The 13,558-nt window shown below is 40.9% G+C and overlaps 1 protein-coding gene across 2 annotated transcripts; it reads left to right on the forward strand.

The window, feature by feature from the left end:
- Window positions 1-9,130: 9,130 nt before the first annotated feature.
- Window positions 9,131-11,941, forward strand: LOC131499391 (zinc finger protein 665-like). Of its 2 annotated transcripts, XM_058707349.1 has the most exons (2): window positions 9,131-10,121; window positions 10,206-11,941. In XM_058707349.1, exons 1-2 carry the CDS (start codon window positions 9,874-9,876, stop codon window positions 11,395-11,397), a joined length of 1,440 nt encoding a protein of 479 aa, XP_058563332.1. In that variant the 5' UTR covers window positions 9,131-9,873; the 3' UTR covers window positions 11,398-11,941. The 2 variants fall into 2 exon arrangements, with proteins under 2 accessions (XP_058563332.1, XP_058563331.1); XM_058707348.1 differs by having other exon boundaries at window positions 9,131-11,941.
- Window positions 11,942-13,558: the final 1,617 nt, after the last annotated feature.

A 13,558-nucleotide genomic window follows, 5' to 3' on the forward strand; every position in this document is an offset into this window, starting at 1 on the left:
GTAGTGATGTCTCTGGTACTTTGTTTCACAGGATCCCCCTTAGGATCTCTTGTAGGGCTGGTTTAGTGGTGATGATTTCCTTCAGTGTTTGTTTGTTTGGGAAGAACTTTATCTCCTTCTATTCTAAATGACAGACTTGCTGGATAGAGGATTCTCAGCTGCATATTTTTTCTGTTCACCACATTGAAGGTTTCCTGCCATTCCTTTCTGGCCTGCCAAGTTTCAGTAGATAGATCCGTCACGAGTCTTATCAGTCTCCCTTTATATGTTAGGGCATATGTATCCCTAGCTGTTTTCAGAATTCTCTCTTTATTCTTGTATTTTGCAAGTTTCACTATGATGTCATGCAGAGGATCAATTTAAGTTACGGCTGAAGGGAGTTCTCTGTGCCTCTTGGATTTCAATGACTTTTTCCTTTCCCAGATCAGGGAAGTTTTCAGCTATGATTTCTTTAAGTACACCTTCAGCACTTTTCCCTCTCTTCCTCCTCTGGAATCCCAATTATGCGTATATTATTGCGTTTTTTCATATCACTTAGTTCTCTAATTCTCCCTCATACTCCTGGATTTTTTTATCTTTTAATCAGCTTCCTCTTTTTCCGTAATTTTCTCTTCTAATTCACCTATTCTCTCCTCTGCCTCTTCAATCTGAGCTGTGGTCGCCTCCATTTTAATTTGCACCTCATTTATAGCATTTTTTATCTCCTCCTGTTTCTTAGTCCCTTGATCTCTGTAGCAATAGATTCTCTGCTGTCCTCTATACTTTTTTCAAGCCCAACGATTAATTTTATGGCTTTTATTTTATTTTATTTTATTTGTTTGTCAACATTTAGTTAATTTTTGAGACAGGGAGAGACAGCATGAACGGGGGACAGTCAGAGAGAGAGGGAGACACAGAATCTGAAACAGGCTCCAGGCTCTGAGCTGTCAGCACAGAGCCCACGCGGGACTCGAACTCACGGACCCCGAGATCATGCCCTGAGTCAAAGTTGGATGCTTAATTGACTGGGCCATGCGGGCACGCCTATTATTTTAAATTCATTTCCTGTTATATTGCTTCTTCGTTTTTGATCAGTTTGTTAGCTGTCACTACATCCTGGCATTTCTTTTGAGGAGAATTCTTCCGTTTTGTCATTTTGGATATTCCCTGGAGTGGCACAGAACTGCAGGGCTCTTCCCCTGTGCTTTCTGGGGTAACTTGTGTTGGTGGGCGGGGTCGCAGTCAGACCCGATGTCTGCCCCCAGCCCACCGCGGGGCCACAGTCAGACTGCTGTGTACCTTATCTTCCCCTCTCCCAGGGGCAGGACTCACTGTGTAGTGGTGTGGCCCCTGTCTGGACTACTTCCACACTGCCAGGCTTGTGGTGCTTCCTCTGTGGGATCTGGCATATTAACCGGGGTGGATCCGCACGGTGCACAGGGGCGAGAGGGGCAGGCTCAGCTCACTTTGCCTCTGGTGCTCCAAGGTCCGCTGCAGGAGGGGCCCTGCAGCACTGGGAGGCAGGCAGACCCTTTGGAGGGATGGTTCCACAGAAGCACAGTGTGGGTGTTTGTGCAGTTCAAGCAAGTTCTGTGATGGGAACTGGTTCCCTTGGAATTTCGGCAGGTGGATGGGCGAGGGAGTTGGTGCTGGCCAGCACCTTTGTTCCCTGGTGAGCTGAGCTCTGTCCTCCAGGGTTCAACAACTATTCCTCCCATTATTTCTAGCCCTTCTGCTCTCCGAGAAGAGCTGTTGACTTATGACATTCCAGATGTTATGTCCCGCTTGGCTGTCAGAAAACACTCGGTATGGCCCCTCTGCATTTGCAAGTCAGACTGGGGGCTCTGCGTTGCAGGGCAGGCTAACCCTCCACTGCCCCGGCTCCCTCCCACCAGTCCATGTAGTGCGCACTGCCTCTCCGCCCTTCCTACCCTCTTCTGTGGGCCTCCTGTCTACGCTTGGCTCCAGAGAGTCCATTCTGCTAGTCTTCTGGCGGTTTTCTGGGTTATTTAGGCAGATGTGGGTGGAATCTAAGTGATCAGCAGGACGCGGTGAGCCCAGCATCTCCTACACTGCCATCTTCCCCTCCTTCTGTCCTCCTCTGTATTTCTGAGTGTGTGTGTTTGTGGTGTATTTGCGAGTCACAAAAACCTTTCTCCACAAATAGATGTATAATCTGTATGTCACTGAAAACATTTCTTAGTTTCAGGGAGAGTAAACATTTTTCATTCTATCACTTTTATTCTTTTGTATTCAATTGGTAATTTTTGTATTTTACGTGGAATCTTCACTTTTCTTTTTGTTACTCAGTTTCATGGTTTTAATATATTTGCATTACCATCACCAGGTTGAAACTTTCTGTAAACTTACTTTTAGGATTGTCTCTGTATAATGGTTGGTGTGTTCCTCTTAGATGAATTCAAAGTCAGATAATCTGGATAAAGACACATATTATACGATTAGTGCAATTTTGCCAGATATTCTTTTGAAAGATGAAAACAATAGTATTGTTCTCATAGGTTACTGGGATCGGTGGGTAAATTTAGGGAAAACTGTTAGAATGGTCTATACTGTGTCGTAAGTGTTCAAGGAGAATGGCTGTTTCTGTTCATGATATGAGGATTAGTAATTTCCTCATTTTTCTTCAAGTTCAAAGTCCTCCATGATTTCTTCTTGTGTTTTTTTATTTCTTGGAATATAGAAGTGTGGCTCTTGAAGTGAAGATGTTTGCATCAGGGTCAGGCTTGTGAGAAATGTCAAAACAGACCCCACATAAAAATCGAAATCAGAATGTGAGTTTTAAGAAGATGCTCTGTTCGTTTTCATATGTCACATTGAGAATGTCACATTGACATTGAAGTGCACATGTAGCTCACCATCACTTTTTCATTATTCTATGTCTGTTTTCTTCTGTAATCCATTAGTTTGATAACTGATTTTATAGTATGTTGTAAATGAGAAAGTGTGGTGCCAGCAGAGTAGTCTTTATGTTTCAAGATTATTGTGTGTATATATTATCCTGCGATACATACCCATGTGAATGTTCCATTTGGTTGTGATCTTTCTGCCAAAAATGTCATTGGGAATTTGATGGAGATTGCATGAAATCAGTAGATCACTTTGAGTATACTGACAGTTGGATAATTTGAAGTATTCCAATGTAAGAACATGGATGTGGTTTCACTTACTTCTTTCAATTCCTTCACAATACTTTATAGTTTTCTCTGCACCAGTTTTGACCTCTAACATTATATTAAGTCTTCGGTAATTTATTCTTTGTGATGCTACTGTAACTGTAATTATATTTTGGGGGATTTGTTCTTTGTTGTGTATAAACCATGAATTCTTATGTGTTGGGTTTGTAATCTCCAATTTTGTAAAATTTGCTTGAGTGTTAACAGGTTTTCCGAAATGAGGATTCTTTAGGGGCACTCGTGGCTCATTTTGGTGGAGTGTCTGACTGTTGATTTTTGCTCAGGTCATTATCCCAGGGTCATGGCATCAAGCCCTGCCTCAGGCTCCACACCGAACATGGAGCTTGCTTGAGAGTCTCTGTCTCCCTGTGCAAGTACCCTACTTGCACACACACTCTGTCTCAAAAAATAATAACTTAAAATATAAAAAAATAGGGATTCTTCAGGGAAGAAGAAGATAGTATCGTGACAGACTAGGAGTACCCTACCCTCCTCACATCCCACAAACACATCTAGATAACCACTAAACCGTCCTAAGTATCCCAACAAGCAACCTTAAGACTGACAGAGGAATTACCCAGCTAATGTGAGAGAAGAGGCACATCGAAGATTGTAGGAAGTATAGAGATTTGGCTGGGGGAGCAACAGATTATAGTGCTCCTGAAAGCAGGGAACTGTGGTTGTGGAGAAGGATGAGAGAGAGTGGCGCTCAAAGAAGAATGCACAAGGAGAACATTTCCCTAATGTCATTGTCTTGGAAAATGAGAAGGCCTGCATTTTGTGCATTCTTACAGTGTGGCTTCAAGCCTCGAGTTTTCAAGGTCGACCGGCTTAGCTGGGAAAGATCCAGGAAGGTACTGCTCTGTCTTGGACAGAAGGTAGGCTCACAACCTGGGGGTAGACAGCATGGAAACAGCAATGTGAAGAGCATTTGGGGCACAGATGAGTGAGATTATTTGATATTCTAGGGGCCCTTCAATGAGGTGCATGATGGGGAACAAAGGAGCTGACTGGTTCCATTTCCTTCCCATGTTCCTCAGCATGAACACAGAGCACCCTGAGAGAAAGGACTCAGCGGGGACACTGGCTGCCCGCCTTGCTTACAACAAGCCCCAAGCCCCTATGCTCTGGTGGGACTGCCCTTCTCAGTCAAGCCTGACTCAATCCCAGCAAGGTTGGCCCCTACCTCAGGGGACCTGCATAATCTGCTGCCCACACCACATGTGACCACACAGTTCTGCATGGCCTCAGTTCTGGTGGAGTTGATGTCTGGTCTCATCTCACAAGCAGACCACAGCATAACCAGTCAAAACTCGCCCCATTGAGGACAGGGTCCAAACACTGGCAGGAGAGCTTCTGCACACCACTGGCGTCAAAGATGGAGCAGGAGACATAACTGGCTATTTTAACATACAGAGGGTGGTGGAGATGTAGACAAAATGCCAAGATGGAAGAATTTTTCCAAAATGAAACAACAAGATATGGCCGTGGCCAGAGATTTCAGTGAAACACTGTATCAGTAACATTCCAAATGGAAAATTGAAGGCAACTGTCATAAGGATTCTCACTGAGCTTGTGAAAAGAAGACAGCAGTGAGGCCCTTACTACAGAGATAAGAGGCTTAGCAAAGGAAGAGTGATGTAAAATGCAATAAATGAGATGAGAAATGCACTTGATTCAATGAACAGCCTGTTGGAAGAATGAGAGCAGCAAATTGGTGGCCTTAAAGACAAAATAATGGAAAATAATGAAACTTAAGGAAGAGAGAGACAGAGAGACAGAGTAGAACTATGCAACATGAAATAGCCTTAGGAAATCAGGGACTCCCTCAAAAGTGATAAGATTTATATTACAGGGGTCACAGAAGAAGATGAGCAAGGGGGTCAGAAAAGTTACTTCAGGGAATAATAGAAGGAAGCATCCCTAATCAGTTGAAGGAAACAGACCTGCAGATTCAGGAGGCACAGAACTCCATCGAAATCACCAAAAGGAGGCCAACACCAAGACATCTTGGAATCCAATTAGCAAACTACGGTGATAATGACAAAATCTTAAAAGCAGCAACACAGAGGAAGTATTTCACCCATCTTGAAAAGCATAAGGCCAGCTCAAGATTTCTCAACAGAAACCTGGCAACCCTGAGGGAGGGACATGATAGATTCAAAATGCTGAATGGGGAAAATAGGCAGCCAAGAACAGTCTATCCAGGAAGACTATCATTCAGACTAGAGGAGAGAGAGAGATTTCCAGTCAAACAGAAACTAAAGGAGTTTGTGACCACTGGAACAGCCCTCCAAGAAATGTTTAAGGATAGTCTTTGACTTCAGAGGAGAGACCAAAAGTGAGAAAGACAAGAAAGTATCAGAAAACAATCTCCAGAAACAATGCCAAAAGTAATAATAAAATGGCAGCAAATAGGTATCTAGTCAATAATTCCTTTGAAGGGAAATGTACTATGCACTGCTATCAAAACACATAGGGTGTCTGAATGGATTAAAAAAAACCCAAACCGGTTAACCTGCTGCTTACAAAAGACTCAATTTAGACCTGAAGTTGTCTGCCAGCTGAAAGTGAGGGGCTAGAGAAACGTTATCATGCAAATGGATGTCAAAAGAAGGCCAGTGTAGCAATATTTATATTTGACAAACTAGCCTTTTTTTGTTCTTGTATTGTGGTTATGTCCTCTTGGGTACCAGGGTAATGCCTGCCACCTAGAATGATTTTCATTGGGTTCCCTGTATTCTATTATTTGTAGAATTTTGATGAATTTTATCAGCAATTGCTTTTTTAAAAAAATATAATGTTCTCCATTACCTTTTTAATAACTATTTATTTTGAGAGGAGAGATAAGAAGGAAGAGTTAAGGAGAGATAGAGATAGAGAGAATCCCAAGAAGGATGCCCACTATCAGTGCAGAGCCCAGTGTGGGGCTGGAACTCACAAAGTGAGATCATGACCTGAGCCAAAACCAACAGTTGGATGCTAAACCAACTGAGCCACCGGGGCATCCAAGGAATTACTTGTTTAAAAGTTTGGTCCATTGACCAGTGAAGGCATGTGGTCTTGGTCTTTTCCAAATTGTCTAATATGTTAGTGTATGTTTGCTTTAGGAATCGTTTATCACACTATATGTTTCTGTGTGTAACTGTTGCCTCGTTTTCTTTTCCATTTTTCTTTTTCGTTGGTGGGGTTTTTTTTCACTGTAAATATATTTAAAGTATTGTCAAGTTTGTTTGTTGTACTGGAGAAACGGAATTACTTTCAATGTTATGTTTATTTGGGTCTTCATTTTACTTCTTTCTTATTTTTCTTTAGCATTTCCTTTTACAGAATTTTAGCTAAATTTCTTCATTCTTTTGTTGATTGAGGTGTAATAAAAGAAAAAGGTGAAATACAATAATTAACTCAATCATTTATAGCATAAAAAATTGAAAGTGGAGGGTCTAGTAGAAAAATTAGGAAAAAATGAATAATAATGATTACCAAAAAAAAAAAGTTTCCTTGGATTTTGTATAGATAATGTCATCCTCTAACAGTGATAATTTTGCTTTTTCTCTTCCAAGTTGTTTCCATTTTAGAATTGTTTTAAGTTTATTTATTTTGAGAAAGTGCGAGTCGGGAGAAGCAGAGAGAAAGGGAGAGAGAGAGACAGAGAGAACCCCAACAAGCTCTGTGCTGTCAGCATGGAGCCTGATGTGGGGCTCAAACTCACATAGTGCCAGGTTGAAAACCAAGAGTCAGACAATTAAGTGAGCCAACCAAGCGCCCCCAATTTGGTTTCCTTTTATGTATTTTTTCCCTAATTGTTCTGAATAGTGCCAGTACTATGTGGAATGGACATGGGAAAGTTGCTTCAATATCTTATTTGTGATCCTATAGGAGGGGCTTTTGGCCTTCTCAACGATTATGTTGGATTTCAGCTTTTCATACATACATGATCTTTATTAGGATGAAGTAGTTTCCTTGGATTCTTCCTTATTGAGTATCTTTAATCATGAAATGGTGTCCAATATGCTCACTTCCTGTCCTGTATCAATTAAGATAATCCTCTCTTTGTGATCTTTAGTCTGTAATGTGCAGTCCCAACTCGATAGTTTTCCATATGGTGAAACACTCTTGAATTTCAGGAAGAATTCCCAGTTGATTATGTCGTAAAATGGTAAAATGTGCTTTTGATTCAGTTTGTTTTTCATTTGTTTATTTGTTTTGAGAGGGAGAGGAAGGAAGAGGACAATGGGAGGGGCAGAGAGTGAGGCGGAAAGGGGATCCCAAGTAGGTTTTTCAGTTTGCAATGAACTGGACATGGGGCCTGATCTCACGACTGAAATCATGACCTGAGCTGAAGTCAAGGGTCGGGTGCTTCACCAACTTAGGCTCCCAGGCTCCCCTATTTGCTTAGTTTTATGGCGGACGTTGCATGAATATTCCCCACAGATGGTAATTCATAGTCTTCTATACTTCTGGCATCTTCCTTCAGCTTTGATAAGCTGTTAAGGCTGGTATGATTAAGGGTTTTCATAATCTCCCTTCTCTTCACTCCCTAGAAATGTCTGGGGAGATTTCAAGTACTTTGTCATGTGTGTGTATGAATTATCCCATGAATTCATCTGGTATAAGCATTTTCCTTGTTGGAAATTGTTTTTTTTTAATTTTTTTAATGTTTCTTTATTTTTGAGACAGAGAGAGACAGAGCATAAATGGGGGAGGGTCAGAGAGAGGGAGACACAGAATCTGAAACAGGCTCCAGGCTCCGAGCTGTCAGCACAGAGCCCGATGCAGGGCTCGAACTCACGGACCGCGAGATCATGACCTGAGCCGAAGTCGGCTGCCCAACTGACTGAGCCACCCAGGCGCCCCGGAAATTTATTTTTATATTTATTTTTAATTAAAAAATGTTTTTTAATGTTTTCATTTATTTTTGAGACAGAGACAGACAGAAAGAGACAGAGCATGAGCAGGGGAGGGGAGGAGAGAGAGGGAGGCACAGAATCCGAAGCAGGCTCAAGTCTCTGAGCTGTCAGCACAGAGCCTGATGCGGGGCTCAAACTCATGGACTGTGAGATCCTGACCTGAGCTGAAGTGAGATGCTTACCCAAGTGAGCCACCCAGGCGCCTCATTGGGAGTTTATTTATTACAGTTTTAATCTACTTAGTAGTTGTAGATCCGTTGATATTTTTCTTTTTTCTTTTTTCTTTTTTTTTGAGTGTGAGAGTGTCAGTAAGTGGGGGAAGAGACAGAGGTATATATAGAGAGAATCTTAAGCAGGCTTCTTGCTTAGGGTAGAGCCTGATACGGTGGTCCATCACATGACCCTAAGATCATGACCTGAGCCAAAATCAAGAGTTGGACGCTCAACCAACTAAGCCACCCAGGCTCCTCTTTCATTATGTTCTTTTCTCCATGATGATGTCAGGTAGGTTATTCCTTTTTTTGAAATAGGTACTTTTTTTTTTGATACCTATTTGTTAGCATGTAATTATTCTTTGTGCCAATTATAATTATTTTTATATCTATATCACATGTACTGTGTCACGTTACTTCTTCACTTCTGATTTTAGGAGAACTTCAATTATTCATCCTTACTTGATGGTGTTATAGATCTGTAAAATTTTTGGGTTATTTCTGAAAACAAACTCATCCTGTTGTTTTATTCCTACTTTTGCTATATCGTATTTTCATAATTTCTGTTTGTCTTTTAAATTAAATGTCCTTCCTTCTAAATTTTGGCTCATAGGATACTTTCCTGATTCTTTGTGACACAGGAATGTGATTTGTGCTACACCATTAAACAACTGCAGGATGATCTATTAGCCTATGTCTTCAACACGTTGTATGTAAGTTTCTGTGTCAAGGAAGAATGACGCCCCGATGAATCCTTCTCAACCATCTTCCTGACATTCTCTGACTGATTTGAAGGTTGTATATTAGAAGTTGTCAGTACATTCATGTGAGAGTAGTAATTGGAATGATGTTCCTTTTTTTGTTATTTGCTATCTTTCAGCTATATCTTCACATGGCACCCAGAGCTTCCTGCCAAAGCCATGCATAGAAGCCTCTTCCCAAAATGTGTCACTGGGTACATGGAAACATCATGCCCTTGAGAATTTACACTTGATAAACTGCGACGGTGATAGAAAGAATGAAGCGCATCAGAAGTTTTATGAAGGACGTGGTCCAATTGAGACGAGTGCCCATAATAAGAACCTCACGGCCGCAAGTGGTGAAGGACATAAAACATCTTGGAAAACCGCCCTTTTTACATCCACTATTTGTGCAAAGGAGTATGCGTCTGTAAGAAGTTCCAATCTAATACACAAACATACATATTTGTGCAATGAAAATTTGGAACATTTGGAAAGTTACCCCATCCACACTGAAAACAATGCTTTGAGCCATTGTGAAAGTGGGATTGGATTGACATTTCAGTCAAATATTTCTAAAACTCAGAGATTCAAAAATGAAGATAAAAGGCCTAGGACGTGTCAATTTGGGAGGCGCTTCATAGAGGAGGTGGCCCTGCAACATTACCAGAGCATTTTCAGTGGAGATACACTGGCTCAATACAGTGAATCTGAGACACAGTCTAACCAGGGCTCCCATGTTAGCAAACATCTGAGGACTCTGCAAGAAAACCATTTTGAATCTAATAAAGATGAGGAAGTCTTTTACCCAAACTCCAAACGTACCAAGAGTAAGAGAATGCAGAGGGTAGAAAATACTTCTAAATATGATGAATGTGGGAAAGCTCTGAAGCAGTCCTCCAGTATTGCTGATCATCAGAGGATTCGTGTGGGGGAAAACCCATACACAGGTAATGAATCTGGGAACATGTTTAGTGAATCGTTAAGTCTAAATATGTATAAGACAAGTGGTACTGGAGAGAAAAGGTACATTTGCAAGGAATGTGGCAAAACCTTTGTCAGACACTCAACACTATCTCAACATCAGCAAATGCATACTGCAAAGAAAATTGACAACTGTGAAGAAGGTAGTCAAACCTTTAAGGATGGGTCATCACTCCATGCAGACAGGCGAATCCGTACTGCACAGAAACCTTACAAATGTCAACAATGTGGCAAGGCCTTTAGCCAGCAATCATTGCTTACTCAGCATCAAAGAATCCACACTGGAGAGAAACCCTATGAATGTCAAGAATGTGGCCAGGCCTTTAAATGTCACTCATACCTTATTAAACATCACAGAACGCATACTGGAGAGAAACCTTACAAATGTCAAGAATGTGGCAAGGCCTTCAAGCAGCAATCATCCCTTACTAAGCATCACAGAATACATACCGGAGAGAAACCTTACAAATGTCAAGAATGTGGCAAGGCCTTTAGCCACCGATCATCCCTTGCTCAGCATCACAGAAGGCATACTGGAGAGAAACCTTACAAATGTCAAGAATGTGGCAAGGCCTTTCCCCAGCAATCATCCCTTAGTCGACATCACAGAATTCATACTGGAGAGAGACCTCACAACTGTCAAGAATGTGGCAAGGCCTTTATCCACCCATCATCCCTTACTCAGCATCACAGAATCCATACTGGCGAGAAACCTTACCAATGTCAAGAATGTGGAAAAGCCTTTAAGTGTTCCTCACGACTTACTGAACATCACAGAATTCATACTGGAGAGAAACCCCACAAATGTAAAGAATGTGGCAAGGCCTATAAAGCGTACTCACAGCTTACTCAACATCACGTAATTCATACCGGAGAGAAACCTTACAAATGTAAAGAATGTGGTAAGGCCTTTAGCAGATACTCAACCCTTTTTCTACATCGCATAATTCATACCGGACAGAAACCTTACCAATGTAACAAATGCAGCAAAACCTTTAATTTACCTTCAAGGCTTACTCAGCATCACAGAATCCATACTGGAGAGAAACCTTACAAATGTCAAGAATGTGGAAAGGTCTTTAGCCAGCAAGCATCCCTTAGTCAGCATCAGAGAATTCATAGTGGAGAGAAACCTCACAAATGTCAAGAATGTGGCAAGGCCTTTAGGTTGAAGTCAAACCTCAATGACCATCACAGAATTCATACTGGAGAGAAACCTTTCCAATGTCAACAATGTGGAAAAGCCTTTAGGATTAAGTCAAACCTTAATGGCCATCACAAAATTCATACTGGAGAGAAACCTTACCAATGTCAGATATGTGGCAAGGGCTTTACCAAATGCTCAGAACTTCATCAGCATCACAGAATTCATACTTGAGCCAACCTTACCAAAGCACCGTGTGCAAAAGACTTTAATCACCAATCATCCTTTATTCAAGATTACAGAAATCATCTTGGAGCAAATGTTACAGAGTTTAAGACTGTGAAGGAATTTTCCCCCATTTTTTAAAAAGTTTTTCTTCGATAGAATGAGTGGGAGGGTGCAGAGGCAGACACACACACAGAATGAAAAGCAGGTTCCAGGCTCCGAGGTTTCGGCACAGACAGCTCAGAGCCTGATGCAGGGCTCGAACCCATAAACTGCTATATCATGACATGAGGTGAAGTTGGATGCTTCACCGACTGAGCCACCCAGGCACCAGAAGACTGTGAGAGAACTTTTAAGGAGGGGTCATCGCTACTCCACATCACAGAATCCACACTGAGGATTAACGATACCCAAGTAAACAATGTGGCAAGACCTTAACCAATGCTGATCCCTGATTTCTTGTCAGAGAATGTGTTATAGAGATGATTTTCCACAAAAAAAGAGTCTGGGAAGCCCTTTAATGGTGCTCAAGCCTCATTCCACACCACCAAATTCATACTTGAGAGACACCTTACAACTGTAGAGAATGTGGTGAAACGTTTCACTTGGCTCAAGTCTTACTACCATCACATTGTTCATACATAGGAGGAACATTGAAAATGTGATGAATGTGGCACACCCCTAGGTGGAAGTCCTAACTTATTCAACATCATAATTCCCATATCAGAGGAAATATCTAAAATGTAAATTGAATGACAAGATTTCAGCTGGAATTCAGTCCTTATTCAATATCTCTATATGCATGCTGAGTTGAAACCATACAAACCTAATGCATGAGGAAAGCCCTTCTTCATAAATACACCATTTGGAAAACATCAGAGAGTACCAAAAGAAAAGTAAGTTGAAAGAAAAGTACGTTTAAAAACATATGTAACTGAACATAAAATGTCAACACGTGTCACAGGATTCACAGCAGAAAGCAATAAGTCAGTGTATTCAGACATTACATCAAAATACTTACTAGAAGGAATAATACAAAGTTAAACATTTAGATAATGTATATGCTATTATGCTTTAAATGGTAAAAGGGATGGATTTTTGCATAGGTATAATCTCAGTGTTTTTAGATTAACCTTTTTAAGATTTGTGACTAGTAAACATCAATATACTTCTTATTCTCAAATCACTTCAGGAAATTCATTTATTCCTAGTGGGCATGTGAATGTACGCGCCTGAGTGTTGCTACATCAATGATATGAGTTCCCTTCTTTCTTAGGTGGGACTCATACATATGTAATTTTCCATGGAAGGTGAAGAAGAGTTGAATAAAATCTAAATGGAGATACTTTCTGTGCCTCTAACCTTGCTGTAATGATCATGAAAGAGGTGTTCAGGATACCATTGTCCATTTATTTCAACTACAAGTGCGTATTACAAATAAAAAGTTGTACTAAATGGTCTTTAAGGGAAAGAGGGTCAGTCCACTGAAAAACTTGATGCAGTTTCATCATAGCAACAGTTACAAGTACAGAATATCAACTGATGTGATTGAAAGGAAGAAGTGTCCACAGATATCAGAAAGAGAAGAGCAAAACCTTCCTAAGATGGCTAGGATTCTACATTCACATGTTTGAAGAATCACCTCAGGCCTGAAAGAATTTCAGTAGGCAAAATTAAGCTGTACATAATTTAAAATAGACTGTCATGTCTTCTGAGTCCTCATGGTAACCACCAAGCAAAACTGTTAATTGATACCCAAAAGATAAAGAGAGAAGAATCAAGGTTTACTATTCTTGAAAATCATCAGATCACAAAGGTAAAGAGAAAATGGAGAAGAAAGGGAGCAAGAATTCTAAAGTAGCCAGAAAACCATGAGAAGAATGACAACAGTAACTCCATGCCTGGAGCAATACTTCCTTTAAATATAAAGGGACTAAATTCCCCAATCAAAAGATAGAGATTGGCTGAATGGAAAGAAATCCAAGACCCAATGCTATGCTGCCTTCATGGGACTCCCATCTGCTTTCAGAACACACTCAGCCTGAAAGTGCAAATATTCAAAACGATATTGCATGCCATTGGAAACCCAAAGAAATGGGGTAGCTATCCTTCAGACAAAATAGACTTGAATGCAAGGACTATAATAAGACGTGGCAAAGGTCAGTATTAA

Source organism: Neofelis nebulosa, chromosome 17, assembly GCF_028018385.1.
Source record: "Neofelis nebulosa isolate mNeoNeb1 chromosome 17, mNeoNeb1.pri, whole genome shotgun sequence".
NCBI classification, from domain to species: Eukaryota; Metazoa; Chordata; class Mammalia; order Carnivora; family Felidae; genus Neofelis; species Neofelis nebulosa.